The sequence below is a fragment of the Oryza sativa genome, chromosome 5 (genome assembly GCF_034140825.1).
Source record: "Oryza sativa Japonica Group chromosome 5, ASM3414082v1".
Lineage (NCBI taxonomy): Eukaryota > Viridiplantae > Streptophyta > Magnoliopsida > Poales > Poaceae > Oryza > Oryza sativa.
In genome coordinates, this window is record NC_089039.1 from 18,116,722 (window position 1) to 18,140,991 (window position 24,270).

General features: G+C 42.4%; 2 protein-coding genes and 1 long non-coding RNA gene across 8 annotated transcripts; 2 read left to right on the plus strand and 1 right to left on the minus strand.

Annotated features, from left to right (window-relative positions):
• Nucleotides 1-464: 464 nt before the first annotated feature.
• LOC4338603 (eukaryotic peptide chain release factor subunit 1-2) lies at nucleotides 465-4,266 on the plus strand. Of its 2 annotated transcripts, none has more exons than XM_066310504.1 (3): nucleotides 465-680; nucleotides 2,242-3,709; nucleotides 3,788-4,266. In XM_066310504.1, exon 2 carries the CDS (start codon nucleotides 2,270-2,272, stop codon nucleotides 3,590-3,592), a length of 1,323 nt encoding a protein of 440 aa, XP_066166601.1. In that variant the 5' UTR covers nucleotides 465-680; nucleotides 2,242-2,269; the 3' UTR covers nucleotides 3,593-3,709; nucleotides 3,788-4,266. The 2 variants fall into 2 exon arrangements, with proteins under 2 accessions (XP_066166601.1, XP_066166602.1); XM_066310505.1 differs by lacking the exon at nucleotides 465-680 and adding an exon at nucleotides 818-1,005.
• A 245-nt stretch (nucleotides 4,267-4,511) lies between these two features.
• Nucleotides 4,512-23,052, minus strand: LOC4338604 (uncharacterized). Of its 5 annotated transcripts, XR_001545972.3 has the most exons (7): nucleotides 22,783-23,052; nucleotides 18,004-18,551; nucleotides 17,796-17,882; nucleotides 16,255-17,674; nucleotides 15,029-15,178; nucleotides 14,821-14,885; nucleotides 4,512-5,035 (listed from the first exon to the last, which is right to left on the minus strand). It is a non-coding gene; the product is annotated as an uncharacterized lncRNA (long non-coding RNA). The 5 variants fall into 5 exon arrangements; XR_010741372.1 differs by lacking the exon at nucleotides 18,004-18,551 and having other exon boundaries at nucleotides 16,255-17,703; nucleotides 22,909-23,052; XR_010741370.1 differs by lacking the exon at nucleotides 18,004-18,551 and having other exon boundaries at nucleotides 16,255-17,703.
• LOC4338605 (cytokinin dehydrogenase 9) lies at nucleotides 17,049-19,218 on the plus strand. Its single transcript, NM_001420459.1, has 5 exons — nucleotides 17,049-17,690; nucleotides 17,769-17,896; nucleotides 17,980-18,240; nucleotides 18,342-18,604; nucleotides 18,689-19,218. Exons 1-5 carry the CDS (start codon nucleotides 17,099-17,101, stop codon nucleotides 19,008-19,010), a joined length of 1,566 nt encoding a protein of 521 aa, NP_001407388.1. The 5' UTR covers nucleotides 17,049-17,098; the 3' UTR covers nucleotides 19,011-19,218.
• Nucleotides 23,053-24,270: the final 1,218 nt, after the last annotated feature.

Genomic DNA, 24,270 nt, shown 5'->3' on the forward strand with positions numbered 1-24,270 from the left:
CGACAATTGGATTGGGATCGATATGTCACACGTAAGTCAACAAAATAGTTATAGGGGCAAAAAAAAAAGTCAGATCACAGTGGAAAACATTTGCAAATAATCAAAATTGGTCTAAATAGGAGTGTAGCAAAATAGAGTCGTTTGAATATAACATTATAACAAAACCACATTCAACGTAACACCCTGACAAAACTCCGATCTGAGGGCGTCATTTTCAACCTTACCAAATTTTAATAAAGTTAAAAAAAAAAGTGCCTACCCAAAAAAATATCTCGCTGCTGCGAACGGCAACGGTTGTTCGGTGGCCGACGCCTCGCTGCGCCAGGTGTTGCGTTGCGCGACTTCGCGAAGGAGGAGAACCGAACCGATCAACGGGAGACCGACGCGACGCGGGGACACTTGTCCCACGCCGCACGGGTTGGTGAACAGCACACATACTCTGGCTCTCCCGCCTGCTGCTACGTGTGCCAACCTTTCTCTCTCTCTCTCTCTCTCTCTCTCTCTCTTGGACGACGTGATCTCCGCCACCACCGTCCCTGCCTCGCTCAAAACCTTCTCTTCTAAAGCTCGCGGAGCCAAAGCGGCACCAATATAATCACGCAGTGCGGACGCACACGAACATCACCGCAACCTCTCGCTCGCCGCGCCGCGGCGCCCGGCCATCTCGCTCGTTCACGCAGGTGCGCACCCCCGGCTGCCTTGCCGCCGCCTCTTCCCCTCTTCTTCTACTACTATTACTCCCTCCGTCACAAAATTATAAGAAATAGTACTGAGTAGAATGTCTTATATGATCTTATTTTTACTTGTATTTTGGGAGGGGGGAGTACTTTTGTGTCATCATGTGCGCATGTGGCTAATGGCGGGATGATTGCAAGGGTGCTCTAATTTCTTTCCATGTTTGAGGCGCTTCCTTCCAGCTTTCCAGCTCCTGTATCTGTATCTGTTTCTGTGTGTCTCTTCTTCTTCTTCTCAACTTGATTGGATTGGGCGTCTACACGGTACACGGTTAGTTTGTAAAATCAGTGGATTTTTTTTCCTGTGTGTGTGCTCTAAGATGGTGGAACATATTAATTCTTGGCTCACGATTTGGTTCGGTGGTGCCGGGTGTGTTTCGGCGTGGATAGATTTAGAGATATTTGAGATGTCTAATCTTGATTGTTGTGTTCTTTTAATAGTATGATGAGGTTCATCTCGTCGCTGTTGGATGTATTTTATTTAGACAACGCTACTATCCTAGTGTTAGTACCTTCTTGCTAGTGTTCGCTTGGGTTGTTGGATCAGAAGGACCAAATAAAACATAGGGTGCAAAGTCTCTATTGATTTAGTAGTAAGTGCTGTCTCTATGCAGATCGATGCTAAAAAGATGGATCTGTTAATGATATATCATTCCAGTTTGCAAGAAGTTTTCTTGACTGGTCTGTAAAAACCTCTTAAAAATTACACTCTTTTTTATGGAGATTCTCTATTACGTCCTACTTCGGCCTAGTTTAGTTCCAAATTTTTCTTCAAACTTCCAATTTTTCCATCACATCAAAACTTTCCTACACACACAAACTTTCAACTTTTCCGTCACATCGTTCCAATTTCAACCAAACTTCCAATTTTGACATGAACTAAACACACCCTTCTGTCATAGGCTCATGTCTGAATCCAACAAAATGCCCTGCCCAGTAATTTCTGATCTCCTGTTGTGAACTGTGATCTTAGTGCAATTTCTGATCTCCTGTGGACTAAGCTACAGGGTTCGCACCTTATTTTATTTATTTACAAGAAGGCGGTAAAAACAACTTTGTTAAAACAGAGACCCACACTCTAAAATTGTTCCATTTCTGATACTTTACATTCACTTATCTGAGTGTTTGCCCCAACTGGAACAACGCACAGTGCATATGTTTCTGATGTCTGTGCTGTTTTGGATCGGATGGCTAGTCTGCTGCATATAATCATTGTAGCGTTGTGAGAACTAAAAGCTGTGTTGTGTGAATGTTGATTAAGTTACTCCATAGATTTCTTTTGGTTTGCTGTATATGGGTGTGGTTTCATTTAATATACACCATGACCAGAACTTATTTATATTTCAATGATTAAGCACGTCTACATGTTACACTGACTATATATTCATATTTAGGTCATTCTGTATGAGTTTTGGTTCATTAAAAGTATTTGTATCAGTCTTATTTTAACTTGTTCATACCAATCAATTCTTAAAAAAATAAAGTTGCCATACCTTTATTCTTTCAGGCGAAGAGAGCTGTAAACACTAGCCAAGATGGGCGAGGGACATGAAACCGACAAGAACATTGAAGTATGGAAGGTCAAGAAATTGATCAAGGCACTTGATGCTGCCAGGGGCAACGGTACGAGCATGATTTCGCTTATCATGCCACCTCGTGATCAGGTCTCCCGAGTCACCAAGATGCTGGGTGATGAGTATGGAACTGCCTCTAACATCAAGAGCAGAGTCAACCGTCAGTCCGTGTTGGCCGCCATAACTTCTGCCCAACAGAGGCTGAAGCTGTATAGTCGAGTTCCCGTGAATGGATTAGTGCTCTATACTGGGACCATTGTCACCGATGACGGCAAAGAGAAGAAGGTCACCTTCGACTTTGAGCCGTTCAGGCCGATTAACGCTTCGCTGTATCTGTGTGACAACAAGTTCCACACAGAGGCACTGAATGAGCTTCTGGAGTCTGATGACAAGTTTGGTTTCATAATCATGGATGGCAACGGAACACTGTATGGTACACTTAGTGGCAACAGCAGGGAGGTTCTTTACAAGTTCAGCGTCGATCTCCCGAAGAAGCACGGGCGAGGAGGGCAGTCTGCTGTCCGCTTTGCCCGCCTGCGCATGGAGAGGCGTCACAACTACCTGCGCAAGGCGGCTGAGCTTGCTACCCAGTTCTTCATCAATTCAGCCACCAACCAGCCAAACATCGCTGGGCTTATTCTTGCTGGCTCTGCCGATTTCAAGACCGAGCTGGGAAAATCTGAGATGTTTGATCCACGCTTGCAAGCAAAGGTAATCAAGACTCTTGATGTGTCATATGGAGGGGAGAGTGGCTTCAACCAAGCAATTGAGATGTCTGCAGAGGTGCTGTCTGATGTCAAGTTTGTCCAAGAAAAGAAGCTGATCGGCAAGTACTTTGAGGAGATAAGCCAGGACACCGGGAAGTATGTCCTAGGTGTGCAGGATACAATAACGGCGCTCGAGATAGGTGCTGTGGATACACTGATTGTGTGGGAGAACCTTGATGTCAGGCGATACGAGCTGAAGAACACCGCCACAGGAGAAACAGTGATCAAGTACCTCAACAGTGACCAGGAGGCAGATCAGAGCAACTTTGTGGACGAGGCAACATCAGGAGAGTTTGATGTCATCGACAAGCCGTTGCTGCTGGAGTGGTTCGCGGAGAATTACCAGCAGTATGGCTGCACCCTGGAGTTTGTCACCAACAAGTCGCAGGAAGGATCACAGTTCTGCCGTGGCTTTGGTGGGATCGGTGGGATCCTGCGCTACCCAGCCGACGTCGCTGCCTTCAACGATGACGATGACGACATGCTGGATGAGGCCGACTATGAAGACTTTGAATAGCAATCAACTGAAACTCTGATCAATCCCGGTCCGGAAGGAGCCTGCGCTGGCCCTGACCGCGTCGGGCCGGGACAAGACCCTGAAACATCCAAAAGATCGGTGCAAGAAGATTAAAATGTTTGTACTCTTCAGATTGGTTTCTTGCAGTATCTTTTGTTCTATATTCTGGCTGATCTTATTGTGCTTTGCTTTCAGGAATTGGAGAGGATCCCAGAAATTTGATGATGATGCCATGGGCATGATAAGTCTGTTCCTCTTCGCTCAAAGCTTGGAACTTGAGGATGTTCTTAAGCAACCATGGCTCCCTTCTGATGCTCCTATCAGAAGAGCTTAAGTAATACCATATCCACATATTATTCTCTCATTATCTCATGTTACTACAAATAATGAGCCAGTTTCAGCGCTGGCCACTGGCCTGCAGCATACTCTACTTGAAGAGGCTTTCGTTTGTTCCTTTAAGTCTGTGTCTGTGGCTCTGCTGCTGCACCAGCCATTTTAACTTCTTGATTAAACCCAGAGTAGTGTGATTTGCAGCCGCTACGCTTGAGTTGCCTGTATCATGTGGCAGTATGGTTAAAGCGTCAATGATATTTGTGAAGTGTGGTTCTTAGTATTGTGATTTACACTGCTATAAGTTCATATTATACTAGTGTTATGTGTTTTTATGCTCTGAATTATGCTGTCGTATATTAAATATCTTCATGTTGCACTCGACCACTGAAATGCCGAAAATCCCCTACTAAATATCAGCAATATTTATGATGATGCAAGATTAAGGTATGTTTCAGCCTGAAACTTGCACATTGAAGACACAGATGAATACACTTTACATCCACAGCCCACAGGACCTTTAATACGGATTTGCCCATATGTTGAACATGGGTATATTAGGGTATGCCTATTTGTGAAGCTGCCCATATATATTTGATACGCCCATATATATTTGATATCGATGTGGTTTCATGTTGGAAATTTAGTCATAATTTGACATATTTTAATCTAAAATATTAAGACAATAAACATGACGCATATAGGATATAAACGCATATAGGATATAAACTAGTGCAATTGATAAATTAGGGTATGAATTAGTGCAGTTGATAAATTGGAGCATCATAAGAATGGCACTCCGCCGCTGGAGTTTGAGGCAGTATTGTCTCTGTTGGTGTTGTCGTTTCCGTTCACGTCTCCAGTGTTGTCGTTCCCGTTCACCTCCTCTCCAGTGTTCTCCGTCGACGTCGTTCCCGTTTACCTCCTTGTCTCCAGTGTTGTTGTCGTTTCCGTTCACCTCGTTGTCTTCAGTGTTCTCCGTTGACACGTTGGTGAAGGCAAAGATGAATAGGAGTAGTCACGCGTAACGTTGCCCAGAAACTTGATCACCCGTCTACCCGTGCAAGTACGCAAGCGAATGGAGTTCCGGTGGCACATGCTTGTCCCGTACACCTGTGTACAGAACCGAGAATGTGAAGGTGGTCCTGAGACTTATCATGATCCCTAAAGTTCTATTCGTGGGTTAATTTAGCTTTTATATTGTCCAAACGAGTCCTTCAAATTTATCATGTGGGTTAATATAGTTCTTGAACCTACCAAAATCGCCACACGCACAAACGGTATCACCCTCCCATGCAAAATCTACAATGAGTTATCCAATTTACCCTTACATATATTATAGGAAAAGGAAAAAAACTATGGTGTATGTAAGAGTAAAAAATATATGTCAAAAGGGTAAAAAAAAAAGAGTAGTACTATTAGGAGCGCAGTGCGTTCCTTAGTATTCCGAGCGCCAAACATGTATTAGTCCAGGCCCACCTCACCCCATGTCCCGTCATCCCGCACCCATTGATATCGGAGTAAACGATTTACTTCGATAATAAAAACAACTTCCCTACTTCCGATCCCACCCCACGTCCTGTCATCATGCTCCCACTATTATCGGAGTAAATGATTTACTTCGATAAAAACAACTTCCCCGGATCTGAATCGATCCACCATCCCAGCCCACAGATCGGTGACACACTATGGAGGAGGACGATGACACCGTGGCGGTTAACGGCGGTGGCCGGTGGCGGTTGAGGCGAAGGCGCTGCTTCGGGCCTTGTCGCCGGACGTCGGACATCACCTTAACCAGCAAGGAGGTGTTCATCTGGGTCAAGAGAAACAACCGGCGGCTACTCCACGTCGGTGACATTGACAGAACAAGCAAGTAAGGAAATGACACTCCGATTTGTATCTGCATACTCTCCTTTACCTTCACGCATGAAGCACCAATTTCTTTTGGCAAAATTTGCTACAGGGTATCGGAAAAACGTTTAATTAGCTCGTGGACACCGCAAGAACGAGAATTTGCTATCTGGCATAAAAAAAGTGTAATTAGCTCCTGGACACTCGGGGCCTTATTTTATTATTTCCTGTGAATTTAGAGAGAGAAACACTAAATAAATACAAGTTTGCCCTTGGGTCTCGACCTGGACAGTGACGACGCATTGGGTTGGCCAACGGCGGCGATGGAACTGAACATGTGCAGCGCTTGTGTTCTGTCCCTGTGACAGGTCTGAGCGGCGGCAGCCATCGCCGGGATGTTTCGCACTGTAGCCGGCGTGCGTGGGCTCATCGCCGCCGATGACCCCTTTGGCGTGGAGCTAACAGACGTGTTGATTGACGACACTGACGCCGACGACAATGTCCGGCGACCAAAGAACAACGGAGCAGCTCCACCTGCATCAGCCCGCGGTGGTCACCAGCGGAGCTCGTCAGCTTCACGGACTTCCACGCGTGGTCGATGTGCAGCATCTCGAGCTCCACGGCCTCCTCCTTCTTGTCATCCTTGTCGCTGTCGTCTTCCTCGTCTTCCGGCACAACGGCGCAGATGGTAGAGAAGGCAGCGGCACGCGCGTGCGTCGACTGTCGCCACCGGCGGCGGCGTGCGTTGGCGGCCTGCGTGGGTGTGGCAGCGGGCGGCACAGAGCGGGCTCGCCTTTCTCCCCCTCTCCCCAGCGCACTCACCGCGCCGGCCGCCGCACGGAGGAGGTGGTGGCGGTGCTCTGGCTGGTGTGAGGGCAGGGGCAAAATCGTACTCTCACCAATGTTTCTCTCTCCAAATTCACAGGAAATAATAAAATAAGGCCCCGAGTGTTCTGGAGCTAATTACACTTTATTGTGATGTCCGACAACAGATTCTCGTTCTTGCGGTGTCCACGAGCTAATTACACGTTTTTTCGATGCCCTGTGGTAAATTTTGCCATTTCTTTTTGCAAATCAAATTAACGTGCAATCTCCAATATTACTTGATCTGAATTGATGGGCTGCACAGGCCCTACATTTGCACATCGTGCTCCATATTGCTAGCCGCAGAGGATAGGGTATAGTCCGCTGGTGATGGAGGTTGTTTGCTTTTTTTTTTTTGCTCGTCGTCCTTATGACATGAACGAGAATGTTTTTTTTTCATTTTTTTCATGCTTGCTAGATGATGGATGGTTGCTACTGCGCAACGTCGAACCCATCTCTATACCACGTCGCTACACCCCTCCATGTTTCCATCGTCGACTACCACTTGCCACCCGGTTGCTCTCTCCACTATAGGGCTGTCAAAAAAACTCGAGGCTCGCGAGCTGCTCGATTCGAGCTCGGCTCGAGCTCCAGACGAGCCGAGCCTAAGCCTCTCCCTAAGCTCGCGAGCTTTGTCGAGCCGAGCTCGAGCTTCCAACGAGCCTAATAATATATGATTTTTTTTGTTGTTATTTAATAAATTAGAAGATCAAATATGTTATTTGTATGCCTTTTATTGACATCATATATTTATTTTATTCTTTTTTCCTCTTCTATTAATATGATGAACTAGAAATTAATTATTTTTTAAAGATTATCTTTGAAATATATATTGTTTTACTTAAAAATCAAGCTCGGTAGTCGAGCTCGAGCCAAGCCTATCGGAAGGCTCGAATATTTTATAGGCTCGGCTCGAGCTCGGCTCAAGCTTGTATCGAGCTTGAGCCTAGGCAGACGAGCTCGCTCGAGCTCGGCTCGTTGACAGCCCTACTCCACTACCTGTCACAAGATACAGACCAGCATCTCCATCCTTATAGCAAGATCTAGCAAAGCCACCAGGATCCTAGTTTTATGATGGATTTTGGCTGAATCAATTTTTTTCTTTTCTAGTTTGATTCACCTATGAGTAATTTTTATCACTTGTGTGTGATTGAGCCTGTAATTTTTTTTTATTCGTACGACCATTTTGTGATACATATTAACAATATTCTTAGTATCAGTTTTTTACTCTATTGAACACATCAGTAAACATATTACTACATGGTTGCTACGAAATCATGGGCTATATAGAGAGGAATATGGTAATTGTTTTACTCGCAGACCATGAAGTCTAAGTTTTTACTCTTATACCGTGTACTGAACACATTAGTAAACATATTACTACACAGTGGCTACGAGATCATGGGCTATATCGAGAGGAATGTGGTAATTGTTTTACTCGCAGACCACGGTACACAAACTTGTCAGGTGGGTGCAATTCAGTGCACGAAACTTGTAAAATGCTCGTTTTGGTATATGAACTTGTCTGGTGCGTGCGGAAGAAGGCGAAAAGGATACTACATGGCTAATCTTATTGATTTAAGGGCTGTTAGGATACTACGTAAACATATATATGAGAAGGTTGATATTAGACATACACCTCTTCAATGAAAAATAGAATAGGATATAGTGATAGTAGAAAAAAGTTTTAAAAAAAACTGAGCAATGATATAAGGGTTAGAAATATACGAAAGTCATCATTTCCATGATAAAGGACAGTTGGGACCAAAATTATAAATATTGCATGTCTTATACATACTCACTACACGTATGCATGTCACATCCTAATCAACATCAGTTTTGTAAAATTAACATTGCCAAGTTATTTTGGTCCTTGTTCACACGAACTAGACAAGTTCGTGTACTGAAACGAGTATTTTATAAATTTATGTACTAAATTGCACCCACCTAATAAGTTTGTGTACCACCAATGCAATTTACTCCAATATTTATAACAATGGTAAAAGAATTACTACGTTGTAAGCCGGTAGTAATTCTTTTACGACCATCTAGGAATGGTGTCGTATGATGTGGGGTATTTATGCATGTAAATTTATTACTTTTGAAGGGGCATTCATGCGAGATAAATTTGTTACTTTTAAGAAGCAGATATGGGAGGCTGGGAGTAAATGAAAAACTCCACGGAGTAAATTCGTTAATTTTGAAAAGGCGTTACTTTTGAAAAGTGGGGAGACACTGGAAAAACAGAAAACTCGAAAAGAAAAACTAGATAGTAAATATTTTACTAAAACATGAAAACAGAAAAACTAGAGAGAAGGAACTAAAAAGGAAAATCCTGGATGGTTAATATTTTTACCGGATCCTTTAATAAAGCACGGATAAGATAAAAAAGAGAAAAAAGAAACACGAATGGTGGGGTGGTAAAAAAAACGAACTGGGTGGTAAAAAAACGAACTAAGGAGATGTAGGATGCGAAATAAAGATGGGGTGGTAAAAAAGGGAAAAACTGGGAGGGAGCGTTGTGCGGCGCTCGAAACAATATTCTGCGTTGTACTTTTTTCCTATGGTATATATATCTAATTCATCCTTACTTTTTTTTATTTTTTCTTTTTTTTGTTATATGTATAAGGGTAAATTAGACAATTCACCATATATTTTATATATGAATGATGATATGGTATATTCATATGACGATTTCGGTAAACGAGCGAAACTTTAAGGATACATTGACTATTCTCCCAAAATGAAAAGTCATGCGCCACGGTTTTACCACCGTACTACTGGTTTCTATTTTTCAGTGCAAATTACTCTGTCGAATTTGAAGCAACAAATTATTCTTCGCACGCACACAGCTTTACACGACAACCAGATCACGGATAAGCCGGCCAACGGATGGAGAGATATGGTATCTGCAGGCCGACCAAATAATCCCACTGACTAGTGGCTACAGTGCAAATGATCCCTACTGATCAAAAGCTGCACCGTTGCTGTGTGTGGACCTTAATTTGATGCAAATTCGACAGATAACGGAGAGCGTATGTGCGCTCCTGTCAAATAAAGATTTGCCTATCTGTCCATTTGGGAATTTTGGATCATTGTTTTTTCGGTCTAGGAACGTGAGAGTTCATCATTGACATGATAATTTTGAGAACGTTCCTGTTAAGGGAGCAGGAGTTAAACCGGACATACTTCTATCACCATGAATTCATCAACCATAATACCATATGGAGTACTCCATCCATCCCAAAATATAAGCATTTTAGAATAGTGCCAAGTCAAACACTTTTAACTTTAACTATTAATAGCATAGAAATTAAAAAGATCAATCATGTAAAATTGATATTACTAGATTTATCATTAAATAAATTATCATAATATGCAACTCTTTTAATTTAAAACATCTAACTTTTATAGATGCTATTGGTCAAAATAGTATTTCAAAGACTATATCGAAGTCTAAAACTGCTTATATTTTTGGACGGAGGAAGTAGTCCAGAAGATTTCACTAATCTATGAACCTTTGACCTAAGCTTTCCAATCCGACCTTTCCTACGAACCCCTAATGTTCGCCGCCCCAACTACCAATTGCAAATGTTTGGGTTGCACAAATCCAATATACTCATGTATTAGTACTTTTTGACACTACTAATAAGTATAGGCAATACCAATTCTCTCCTCTCTTATAAACCACATCATCTCAATCATCCTTAGCCTTTGGATCATCGATCCATGATACAAACCGTCTCTTCTCTCATAAAGTTATACACATCATCTCAGGTATTCTCAATTATTCCTAGCATTTATGCTAAATCATCTTAGGTTATGTTCTTCCCCCTCTTTTCCCAACTCACCATCCTCATTTTTCACACGCACGCTTCCCAAACTACTAAACGATGTTTTTTTTAAAAAAAAAATTCTATACAAAAGTTGCTTTAAAAGATCATATTATTCTATTTTTTAAGTTTTTTAATACTTAATTAATTATGCATTAATAAACCACCATATTTTCCATGCGGAGAGCTTGCAACTTTACCTTGGAATTGCGTAATCTCAATTATTAATTTTATTCTTTGGGTTATCTCCAAAAGATGTGAATTGTACAAGGCACATGAAATCGAACCAGCCAGCTTCAAAGCAAATATACTAGTCATACAACTGAATTTACCGCTGCAACAGGTACCATTTCCATCTATTTTCTAAATGGTTTAAGTATTCTCTCAACACCATCTGACTTGCAAAAGTACTCATTCAATTCAATTTCGCCGTATTTATCCAAGGCACATAAAAAAATTATTGTCTTTCCTGTTGGACACGCGCAAAACATGGCTTTACCTGAGTTCACAATAAAAACATGGTAATTTAATAGATGACACCGTGTCGGTTATTTCATCATTTTCAAATTGTATGGAAGAGAAATATTTTAAAATAACTAGAATGCCCTTCTCATCCGTGTGAACGAGGCAATACATCTAGTTTGAACCGGATTATACCCCCACCTAGTCTCTCCGCTCTTCAAGTTGAGTGGATATTGTATTTTAATAACTACAGCGTCCTCTAGCAAATTACCATATTTTAGATGTCTCATATTTTAGATGTCTCCAAGTAAAGCTACGTTTTGATGGTGTCCACTAGCAAAGATCACAATATTTAAATATAGCCTGTTTTTTAGGATGGCAAATTTTATCTTTATCCAATTCATTCCTGCAATGGCCTGTAGCCCACAGCACGCATAGACCACAAAAAGCACAACATTTGTTTTTACAAAAGAAGCGTGCAAGAAGATACTCCCTACACGATAGACATATGTTACTGATCAAGTAGGGGACACAGTGGATGAACTAGCCAATCGAGACACAAAGGGTGCACGTGACATCGAGGTTTAAGTCTTGTAGCCGAAGCAGTGCTGCCTTTTCCGTTGTTTGCTTTACTGTTGCAAAGTGGAAGCGGTATTCTTTTCGTCCCAAAATATAAATAGGTTTTACACGGAGATTAAAAAGTTAGTAGAATTAAATAGGAAATAGTTATGATTGGTTTAGAGTAGGTGCAAACTAAAATTTAATACAATATTATTATGATTAGTTGATAAAAGAGAGCATATGAAGATATTATATTTTAAGATAAATTTTAAATACTAAAAATTTATTAAAAAATCAACAGCGTCATATATTAAAAAATGAAGGGAGTATATTTTAAGACGAAGGGAGTGCGTAGCAGTGGACAGGGTTGGTTCACTGACCGGGTCTCCTGTTCTAAAAGGACTTGAAAAGCATCTATGCTGTGCAAACCCCCAAAGTTTGGGGCTCCTGCCTCCATTTCCAGGAACCGACACGGAAGCCAAAAGGCCCACGCCCCCAAAAAAGCCGAAGGATGTGTCAAGTGGGCCACGTGAAAAAGTGTGGGCCCATCCGTGTCCACTTAACTGCAATTCTAAGGCCGGGCCACAGGCGACCATCGCGCCCATGGCAGCATTCCTTCCCCTTTTCGGTCGCCGATGCGATGCCCCTGGTGCAGTGCATGGCTGGGACTGAGGGACCATGAACTCCCTTGGCACTGAGGAAGATGTACATAAACAATATGCTAAAGGCTGCGTTCGAACACGAAGGATCCCAACCTTCAAACTAATTCAAACTACTAACGGTGTGTTTTTTTAAAAAAGTTTTTATACGAAAGTTACTTAAAAAATCAAATTAATCTATTTTTTATAAAAAAAATTAGCTAACACTTAATTAATCACGCACTAATGGACTATTCCGTTTTCCGTGCGGAGGAGATAGGTCCCCAACCCATCCTATCGAACGCAGCCTTAAATGCTACTACTAGCTAGTAGCTACACGTTGGAAATTGGAAGGATAAGGGTGGTTTATCACTTCTAGAACTTTCTTTCCACTTGGGGACTTCCTCTTGTTGCTGTGACCTAAGGCTGAGTCCATTTCTTTCCTTTTCAATGCACCTCCCTCACTCTCCCTCACTTTCCATACGCACGCACTTTTTAAACTGCTAAACGGTGTGTTTTTTAAAAAATATATATATACAAAAGTTGTTTTCAAAAATCATATTAATCTATTTTTTAAAAAACAGTTCATACTTAATTAATCATGCGATAACCATCACTTTATTTTGCGTGCTGAGATGACAGTTCCTAACCCTCACTCCCGAACTCAGCTTAAGGACTTGTTTGGGATTTAAGGTCTATTTTTTCCCCTCCTTGCATGACTTCAGGACTTTTTTGGGATGGTTTGAGGTTAACCCAATCGCATCTTAATGGCAAAGATTTTACATTTCAAAAAACTTGCGATAGTTTTTTTTTACCAATACCCAACCACGATAAGACCATTGCTTGCGTAATGTTGCTCCTAGGCAGTGGCTCCGTGTGGCATGCTACAGCCCGAGGGGCGACCACAATTGCTCCAATAGAAGCTGGAGTCCAAATTCCTAAACACTTTTGAAGTCTGAGCTACGGCTTATAAGCTAAGAAAAATAAATGAAGCAAATCAAAAATAACTTTAGGGTAAGGTTTTTATACTTCTGTTCTTTGATTGAGGTCCAAAAGGCAAGCTAAATAACGAAAAAAAAAACCAAAATCAACTCTAAAAGGTAAAGTTATAGAATTCAAATTCGGACTGCAGCTTATAGGCCAACAAGCAGCTAACGGCCAATAGAGACAGGCAGACGTATTTAGGCCAGTGACAGCATTTCAAAGTCAATCTTGTTCATTAAGGAATCGAGAGTTTTTCTATAAAAATTCTGTCAAAACATAGCCCGACAAACAACCGCTGCACGCACCGCATGATTCCAGAACTCAGAAAGAAAGAAAAGAAATGGCCCTGTCATCCTGCACGGCTTTGGCAGAAGCTATCTCGATCTATCTCGATCTCCAGAATCATTCCAAGCAAAAGCAGAAGTGCAAGTGTAGTGTAGACGTCTCTGGTGACCGCGGCATCAACGGCTGAATAGCAGCCTGAGCCTTGGGCAATTGGGCGTCCAAGGTGGCATATACCAGAAGTGGGCATTGTTGGCTCCAACCAACCTACTGTCCACTAGCTCTCCTGCCCACTGATCTGGATATTGGTGGAAAGTGGGCTTGGGCAATTGTATGTGTCACGTACTCACATATGTGGTGTATGTGGATGTGGTCATGCTAGGCTTATTTTCGCACTGGATATTGGTTTTAGAAGAATATGACTCAAAATTGATTTTGGAAGATTACAACTTAGGCTATGTTTGGATAATGGGAAATGAGGTGTAAGATTGGGATTGGGAAATAAATGAAGGGTTAGAATTAAATGAAATAGGAAGAATGAATGGTTAGGATTTAAAGATGCCTTTTGGTGTGTGGGAAATTATTTCCCTAACCTATTAGCCAAACAAGGCCTTAAGGATAAAGACCATACTCCCTTGTCAGGTTAATTTTTTGAGTTGTGAATGAAGGCCTTAGTTGCAGACTTGCAGGGTTTCAAAACATGACGATAATCGCTCGGTTATCTTGGTGTGGTTATCAGCCTTATCGAGCCGGTTTGCATTTCAAAACCGCTAGATAAATCACCTAAGTTAAAACACACACACATGCAAACTATGATTATTTGAAACTCACCAATTTTCATAGATAGCTAGTCAGCTATTGACAAAACCACTCGGGGGCGGTTTTCGGTGGCCAATTGGTTTTGCAAACCCTCTGCTGTGACTTTGGTTGGGAAATCTGGCCCGAAAGTGTTGTTCCAACGTCCAGAGGGGCCTGGTCACAGCAGATAGAGAGGCAGGCTAGGCCAATGGTGGGCTAACATGCCGTGTGGGGGACTCCTGCTGGGGACTGCGGGCAGAGCCTACTGATAATCGACAGCACGGAAGGAAACAGCAAAGGAGCAGCTGAAAGCATGCAGTCAGATGCGGATCAATGTCACCTTTGCGAATTGCATGTCATGGATTGGGGAATCTAATCTCTATTCTGGACTCAGCCTACCATGGCCATGTGAGGGTAGTGCTAGGCTCCTTTTGTCAAGATGGGCACATTTCGATTTAACCATCCATTTACTTCAACGAAATAGTTTTTGTGACAGAGAAAAAAAAAGGAGCTTAAAAGAAGCAGCAATATTCCAGCACCCGACAGTTCCCACTTCCTAACCAGATAAAATTAGAACAGAATAAAAAAAAACAATAATGTTTGAGAGTGATTTGCTTCACGATACCTGTGGTTCTATTGAGGCTTGTGTGATATTTCTTGGGTTAGAGAGTGGCAATTCTCTGTCATTCCCTGCACCACAAACAGAAAAGGAGCTGTCAGTTTGCATATCCCAGTTCCCACTTAAGGACCAAGAAACCCAAAGTATAACCAATCCTCCTTTTCAAGTCAACAAATAGGTCATGTGTTGATATGTTTGATAAAAAAATCTCTACCTTTCGTTTTCTTGGAAAAGATGTATACTCTTTTGATAGCTTATTGCGTGTGCTCTCAAGGAAGAAGAGCACTACAGGAAGTCATTCCTTGATATTGATATTAGGTATGCCACTCATGGGTGGTATGCAGGCATGGCATCAGCTACATTTCTGCAGTCAAAGGTCAGAACAGGATGTTATTTTGCCAAGAACTACGTAAATATAATTGACAGAGTGTGATGTTCCTGTAAATTTCTGGTTGGTGGACAGGTCGGGTAGACATGGTATTATTTGTTGCAGTGTTCAACATTTTGGTTTATTCAAATGTACCCTTTAAAATGTACAATGCATCAATTCTGAATGGATAGTAATGCAAAGAGTCTACCAATTTGTTGTTCAGACCTTAGGGGATCTAGCTTTGCTAATTTCCTCCCCCCAATTCAAGTAACCACTATGTAGAACGAAAAAAAGTCTGAATATTGTGCATTATAAAAGGATACCAGAGCCGGCATCGTAATCAAAAATGGAAGAATTATACATGTTTTTGAATTTTGCACATGATACCTATAAAACTCAAATAAACACCATGCCTGAATCCCGATTGCTAATAATCGAAGTAAACAGCTGATATAACATAAGTTCACTGGCGCATGTATCAAATTATTCACACAAGGACAATCTGTGACAAAAGTTAGGCATAAACTTATCCCTAAAAAAGGTAAATACTTAGTTTTCCCGGTCCCCTCATTTCCACTTTGCTTTACAAAGTCTGTCCAACCTAGGTTTCCTATGCTTGTGGATTTACCAGATATCTTCAGAACTGCAGCATAAACTGTTGTCTAAGCTCCTAAGTGTAAAAAGCAGACATGCCAGAGCATTCAGTTTGTTTCACATATCTGTTCACATTGCCTTCAGACAGATATGATCAGATACGAGAACACAATGATCCGTTGATTCCCATGGTAGACTCTAACAGGCAGCAACTTGGAAAAAAATTACCCCGAGAACATGGCAGTGTTGTTTTGGATAAACCTTAGGATGGCAACAGCATGCATGTGGGCAAAGGAATTCTACATTATCAAGCAAAAGTTTCTGGTCACTAAAAAGGGACAAACATTTAAGTGATCCATGTCCATACAATTGAGCTAGCACAAAATATCAAATTCCTGAACCACAAAATATTGAGAAAGAATTATATCATTGATGTATCAACTTGTCTAAAAATGGCCAGACAGAAGCTTTGTTACCTGTTTATATGTTCTGCAAGAAATTGATCTTCATGCAGTTGGAAAACAGGCCCCAACATCCGAAAAAGAAATATGGGAAGAAACTTAATCAGATATGCTTGAGAGGAGGCTTGCCACTTGTAAATATGAAAGCACAGAGATAGCACTTTGGCTCATCCTCGCAAAGACCAACATGAATTTTTGCATGAGAAATCGAATTTGAGGGATCAAGCAGGCCTGCTCAGGAGCAACCAGGTTTGCCACTTGAATACCTGATATCACTTCTTTTTCCCTACATATGACTTCATCAGAATCTCAATCCTTCTGAGATCCACACCAGATACACGCTCAAAACCCATCTCTGTTCACTGCACCTGCTTGATCTCTTCTATGTCACTGTTCCTCTGAACAAGCTGTAGTGAAAGATATGTACTGTGATAGACTGAGTTTACTAAACGAATGCATCATTTTTTCCCTGCATCCAATCACTTACTGACAGATGCTGCACCATGCTTGAAACAGAAGCCAAGGAAGAAAGAACATTAGCATCTCAAATAGAGCCATCAACCACCGCAACATAGCTTCCTCCAAAAGAAACATGTATTCTTCCAAATTTTGTAAGCAGCACATCCTCACATGGGTTTCTAGTCTACCAAACAGTGCCCAATACCGGTTTGACCACGCCACTTCCTGCACCAGTCCACATACATACCCTTCAAGGTTTTCCTTTAAATCTCCTTCTCTCCCTCCATCTCCACTCCCATCCCTCTGCTCTTGGCAGTGAACAACTGTCCTCCTGCACATTTTGTCTTCCTCTCAAAACATTGCCACAGAATATTGTTCATTCTTGACACGTAGAAGAGCCATGAGGCCATCACTCTTGCAGTATCTGAAGCTGCTCCTGTTACTTGCCCTTGGTGGTGTCACCACCATGCATGTGCCTAAACAAGATGTGCCATCATCCCTGGAGGAACTCACCCTTGATGGCCATTTCAGCTTCCACGATGTGTCTGCTGCTGCACAGGACTTTGGCAACCTGTCCAGCTTCCCGCCGGTTGCGGTGCTTCATCCTGGCTCAGTGGCTGACATTGCCACAACCATCAGGCATGTGTTCTTGATGGGTGAGCACTCCACGCTCACAGTGGCAGCCCGTGGACATGGGCACTCGCTGTATGGGCAGTCCCAGGCTGCTGAGGGAATCATCATCAGTATGGAATCCCTCCAGAGTAACACAATGAGGGTGAACCCTGGCGTATCACCCTATGTCGATGCTTCAGGAGGAGAACTCTGGATAAATGTTTTGCATGAGACTCTGAAGTATGGTTTAGCACCAAAGTCGTGGACGGACTATCTCCATCTCACGGTTGGAGGCACACTGTCGAATGCAGGAGTCAGTGGGCAGACCTTCCGGCATGGCCCACAGATCAGCAATGTCAACGAGCTGGAAATTGTGACTGGTATGAGAGAGACCTATATAGCATGACGATTTGAACAATTTAATGTAACTAACTCTCTATAATGACTGGCAAATGCAGGAAGAGGTGATGTTATCACATGCTCACCTGAACAAAACTCTGATCTCTTCCATGCTGCCCTTGGTGGCCTAGGTCAGTTTGGCGTCATCACAAGAGCCAGGATTCCTCTTGAACCTGCTCCAAAAATGGTAAGCGAAACAATTAAGTCATGTCAGCTTGATGATATTAGCATTTCAATAGCATACTCATGAGTTAATCAGATGGATGACAGGTAAGGTGGCTACGAGTTCTCTACTTGGATTTCACAAGCTTCACCGAAGACCAGGAAATGCTCATTTCAGCAGAGAAGACATTTGACTACATCGAGGGCTTTGTCATCATAAATAGGACAGGCATCCTGAACAACTGGAGGTCGTCCTTCAATCCGCAGGACCCAGTGCGTTCTAGCCAGTTTGAATCAGATGGAAAAGTGCTCTTCTGCCTTGAGATGACAAAGAACTTCAACCCTGACGAGGCTGATGTCATGGAACAGGTGAGCCAACCATTACCCTTATGTCACTAAAGATGTTTATAAACCAAGTAAAATGAGGTCAAGTTTGAGTGGTTGAATTCTGTATGTATATATGTTTACAGGAGGTCAACACACTGCTGTCTCAACTTAGATATATGCCTTCCTCCTTATTCCACACGGATGTAACATACATAGAGTTCTTGGATAGGGTACACTCTTCTGAGATGAAGTTGAGAGCTAAGGGCATGTGGGAAGTCCCACACCCATGGCTTAATATCATCATTCCAAGAAGCATGATCCATAAATTTGCGAAGGAGGTCTTTGGGAAAATCCTGAAAGACAGTAACAATGGTCCCATATTACTCTATCCAGTGAACAAATCCAGGTAACAAGCTTTGTCTCTGAATCACAGATACCATGGAGATGCATCATTAAGTGAATAACCATTCTTGTTAATCATTTCATGCAGATGGGACAACAGAACATCAGTAGTCATACCAGATGAGGAAGTTTTCTACCTGGTGGCATTCCTATCCTCAGCACTTGGCCCCCATAACATCAAACATACATTGGACCTGAACTACAGGATAATAGAGTTCTCTGACAAGGCAGGTATTGGAGTGAAGCAGTATCTCCCAAACTATACCACAGAACAGGAGTGGCAGTCCCATTTTGGTGCAAGGTGGGACACATTTCAACAGAGGAAAAAAGCCTATGACCCCTTGGCCATCTTAGCTCCAGGACAAAGAATATTTCAAAAGGCATCAGCGTCACTACCCTTGCCCTCATGACAGTATCTAATGTAAATATTTATTTCCTGGGAGCAAACGTTTGTAGTTTGTACAGAACTGTAGGTAAAATTTCTTTTACAAAAGGCAATTAACTGTAGCATGGGCAACACAGTTTACTAACTACTGAATATCAGCAGTGAACTAGTGGTGCACTCATGAACATTCTCATCAAGAAGATTAAAGGAGAGCAGCATTGCCTTACTTCCAATTTTCTATGAAGCTCTTTGGAAGCAATAATTTGAGCATTGTACCAATCCAAGCAAAATGAGAATTCCAGCAGTACTTACAGCAGAAAGATAAGCTGTGCAATGATGAACTGAACCACTAACAAGAGGAACTCATGCTGAGTGCTGTGGGAATTGACGACAGTAGCAAAAAGCAGCTATGGGTGGGGCGATGATTGGCAAATAAATTTGACCATCAAAGGTGCCTGTATACACATTTAGCATGATGCATGTTCCATGAGGAATAACATATCACGTTTTCATGCAGAAATACACAATTTAATATGAAACTTATAATATATAATTTGGATGATCCAAAGTCCCCAGAAACCAGAACTAGTGAATGAGGTTCTGACGCTAAATGGCAAGCAATATAATAACACACCATATTTTCTTGAGCTAAACAGAATCAAACTTTGTAAGGGTGCATAAAAAATGAGAGGTATGGTGAGATTGCACATAATATATGCAGAGGTAAGAAACTGATTCAAAGTACAAATATTTGTTGTTTTCTCTGAAGTATAACTTGCCCTAACAATAAAAAAGATTTGAGGTATTCTTGAAAAATATAAGTTCCCCAATGAACATGGTCCCCCTTTTGTTAAAAGGTTGAGGATAAAAGTTTGATGCACAAATATATGATCAACAAGGATATGAATTCATTTGATTAGATATGATTGTCAAGTGTCAAGAGACAAACAACTTATGAAAAGAGATACATTAGTTGACCAAATAATAAAACATGCCCATAAAGCATTTGCAAAAGCATATGCGTCTACAGTAGAAAAAGGCATATGCGTCACAGATAAGACATTAACACAATCAGCACATTATATCATTAATATCTCTAAAGTTTAAACCTCTATGAATAGGGGTTTAAGGAGTAATCAATGGTCCAGACACCTTTGATGAGGAAGAGAAGCAGCAGAAAACAGAAAATAATCAGCCAAACAGTACCAGGTAGATCAAGAATGTAGAGAACTTGTGCCTATTTTCAATTTCCAATGGGCAAAAGATCACATGTTTTTGTGTTAAGCAGGAAACTATAGCATAATAAGTGCCTATCACCGTGATGACTGCAGAGTCATTATCTTACAGGAAGTGTTCAAGATACACATTTAATTTAACAAGTAATTAACAAAATTGGCAATAATATTTTGTGAAAGCTAGCTTTAGTCTGCTTTTATCATCCCTAATTGTGATACAGAGTGGCTCAAAGGTCATCCAAATCAACTTAAATGTTTCACCCAACTAGATATCATCATCAGCATTAGCATGTCACACTTGCCACCTAAGCACACACCTATGGAAGTTAGCAAGATCAACTGGAGAAGATAACTTTGCTGAAATTCAAAGTACAAGTAACTTTATGAAAGTAAAGAGTTTCTTTAAAAAAAAAAACCTGACTGAACTAACATCCCCATCAAGTGAAACAATAAGAAAATTCATGGTGAGTGGCTTCTTCAAAGAACAAAAGGTATAATTGCAGAAGTATCCAAATATTAATTACTGGCCAATATCATTGATGATAGGAGGATGTCGAATTGATCCACTCCGTTCAACCATCCATACCAAATATGAGTTTAATATAGCTATTGTTTAGTGTACAACTATACATGTTTATTGGGTGATTTTCCTTGCAAGTTCTTATTGATACTGCATTTAGATTGCAAATTCCATCTATAACTACAGGAAATACTTTCATTTCAGTGGCACAGAACTTGATGAAAGTAACAATAAGAAGAAATACATGCCAAAAGCAGACATCTCAAAAATCAAGAAGATATCCATATTTGTCTAATTGTCCTTAAATAATAATTTATTAATATGTTCCTTCAAGTATTCAGATTGTTTTATTTCATTTTAATGAGCCAATTCCTCAATCATACGGTACTACTCCCTCCATCCTTGAAACAGTGATATTTTTAGCAATGAACCGGGACAAATACTGTCCAGGATCATAGCTAAAAACACACTTTTTTAGGTACGGAGGTAGTAGAAGTGAAGGTTTAGTGGCATGCAATTTATTTTGAATTTTCCAACTTCTTTGCCATGGAACTGAACTGACATTTTTCAGAAGATATTATTGTGTAGTACTATAATTTGCACTTTTCACAATAATGTAGCGTAAACACTAAAGCTTATAGTTAGATAACCCAAAAGGACCTTTAAATCCATAGCCTCGTTCATAAAACTAGTAACGACAAATCATCTAAAGAAAGCTGCTTCAAGTTTCATGCTTAGTTTTATTATGAAGCATAAACTCGTATCAGAGTGTAACTTATGTCAACATTCTGAGCAGAAATACTGCCATGCCTTTTCAATTGGATAGTGTAAAACATCAAAATGTATACAAAAAAAAGAATAACATATTAGTGATGAAATTTTATATTCTATAAATTCTTACCTTTTGGTTTATGTGTTGTATATTTCAGCAACCAGCAAGGGTAGTGTAAAGTATTTAACCTTAGTTATGTATTAAATCTTAACTTTCTAGATAAGTTGTAGTTGGTAGATTGAAAGATTCCGCACCATACAGACAAAAATCAGAAACTAAAAATAGTAATATAAGTAGCACGCCGATATGTTTTCAACACGCTCCAACAATGTATCATACTCATTTGAATTATTCAATAACCATGAAAAGTGTCACCTGTTGAACAAAAGGCAGTCCATTGCATGAAACCAAAGGAGAGGCCCGGGGCCAGAACTACTATTGGTAATGGACCTCATTTCAACTAGTCAATGGAATGTCTAATCCATCTTATCCATTCTAGCAGCAGCTAAAAGGTGACGCCAGACATCCAAAGGAGTCCTCTCATCAAGCATGCCTATAGGCAAGCATCATGAAGGCTTTGAAATGCGTTTGATCTTGGGTTATCAACAGATGAGGTCACGGAAAAAGTAGTTTGTCACATCAGCACTGCACCTTGCAGTATGTGGTCGCGGAACTCCAGATAAACAATAATTGTATCCACTTAGCATATTTGACATATCAACCTCGAACTCATGAACCAGCAGTACTAAATCCTTTGCGGCACAAATGCTGTGGGGCTTGTCGGTTTGAATGATAGTTGCCTAACGAAGCACATGGTAGGCTGCAAGCGTGCAGGTAGTCAAATTAAGATAAAGGCATACTGCACTAAAATCAAGGATCAACTGGTAACTAACCAAAATCAACTAGTATTTGCTAGGGGTAATTTTACCATCCTTGCAAAAGATACCGTAAGGCACCATATTTTTTAGTGTAAAATTTAGTACCTCGAGTTACTTTCGCAAGGACAGTAAAACTTCTCGTTTGCTAGACGTAACGGGATTTCGGCTAGCCAGAGCTCAATTCCTCCCCGCATATGATAGTTTCACGTGCAATCTGTACCCCCACAATTTCAACCAACGTGTGCAGAGTACAATGAACCTTCTACAGTTCGACTACCTATTATCCCCTTATCGCGAAGCACGCGGAAAGCGAATCTGTCCGGTCCCTGCTATCCAGACAAAGCGCGCCATGCGACCCTAAGGCATACGATGATGCTGAAAGCCGGACATACCGGGACCGCGGCGCCTCCAGCAATCAGCGATGGCCCCCACCGCGATCACCGCGTGACGGTGGTGCGGCGCTGTGGAGGGAGGAGACGTGGGGACTGGTGGTGGTGGTGGGGGGGGGGGATACTCACATGGTGCTAACTCGGCTGGACGCCGCCGCGGGGAGCGGCGCGGCGGCGAGCCGGCCTCTCTCGCGCCGCGCCCATTTCGAAATGGAGAGGGGAGGGGAGCGGAGCGGAGGTGAGACGCCGCATGGTGACGCCGATACCGTCGGCGACGGGGGAGGAGGAGGAGGAGGAGGCCTTCGGCTTGGGCTCTCTGCCGTTATGGGCCGCTCCTGGGTCAGATGTTAATTGGGCTCAGATCGGTCGAGTTCGGAATAAGTTCATTGGAGTTTGAAAGTCATCCCAAAACCACAATATTCAAGTATAACGTGTCTCTCAATTTATAAACTCAGTGTACCCGAGATCCCAGAGCAGTGTTTGGCTGACATGGCGGGCGTGTCATCGAGGACTCACATGTCAGGGAATTTGGTTTAAATAAAAAAAATGATGGGCCCTACATGTCAGTGACACATCCTTTTCTCCCTCTCTAGCCAACCTCTTCGCTTGGGCGTTGGCATTGGCGACATCAGGTTGTCAGCACGGGAGCAAGCACTGCAGCGTGGAGATGGGCAATGGTGGAGGAGGAGGAAGAGAAGGGATGGGGATCTCGTTGAGGTCATCGCCGTTAGAGGCTGACGAGATGCATGCCCCAACCGTCGGCGGGGATCCGGGAGAGCCACCTCTCAAGGAGTAACTCGCCCGACAGGCAGTCGGCTAGACGCCTCCTCGTCTCAGGAGCACCACGGCCACTTGAGCCGATAAGGCGGAAAGAAAGAGCGGTGGCGGCCAGGGAGGAGCCATCTCGCGCTAGTCGCCTCGTGCTCACCTCTTGTAGCCTGTGGCGCGCTGCGGAGGAGAGGGAAAAGCCATGGGGCGTGGTGCCCTGGTGGGTCAGCCGCGACAGGCCGCACGTAGAGAAGAAAGGGGAGAGACAAACGACGGTTCTAGCCGTGTCTCACTTGCTCGCTCGTATGCACGCCTTACCCACCTCTTTTACTCGTGCTCACTCGCACACTTGCCTTACCCACCTCGTCAGCCATCGTCGCCGCCACCAGGGCCCTCCTCCTCCTTCCCGGTCCTCCTCAGCATTGATGTGCCATTTCTCAAAATCTTGACCCCATCCCCACCGTTTGCGTGAATTTAGAAGCTGATGGTGATGGTGGTGGCTATGGCGCGGGGGCAAGAAGTATGTGACCACCGTTGAGACGCTCATACAGCGACGACGCGACGACGGAGAGAGACGATGGGTGGTGGGGTGCAAGCGGCGCAGTCGGGCCGCCTTTGGCCGCTTGGCATTGGCCTAGAGAGGATGGGGAAGAGATTGGAAAGGGAGGAAAAAAAGTTGGACACTGGCATGTGAGGCTCGTGGTGGGTCCCATGCTGACTCAA

Excerpts from the sequence above, each read along its gene's own strand:
- LOC4338603 (XM_066310504.1), top strand. The coding sequence starts at position 2,270 with ATGGGCGAGGGACATGAAACCGACAAGAACATTGAAGTATGGAAGGTC.
- LOC4338605 (NM_001420459.1), top strand. The coding sequence starts at position 17,099 with ATGAGGCCATCACTCTTGCAGTATCTGAAGCTGCTCCTGTTACTTGCC. Across the intron at positions 17,897-17,979 it reads TTGAACCTGCTCCAAAAATG|GTAAGGTGGCTACGAGTTCT; the intron begins GTAAGCGAAACA and ends GATGGATGACAG. Across the intron at positions 18,241-18,341 it reads AGGCTGATGTCATGGAACAG|GAGGTCAACACACTGCTGTC; the intron begins GTGAGCCAACCA and ends ATATGTTTACAG.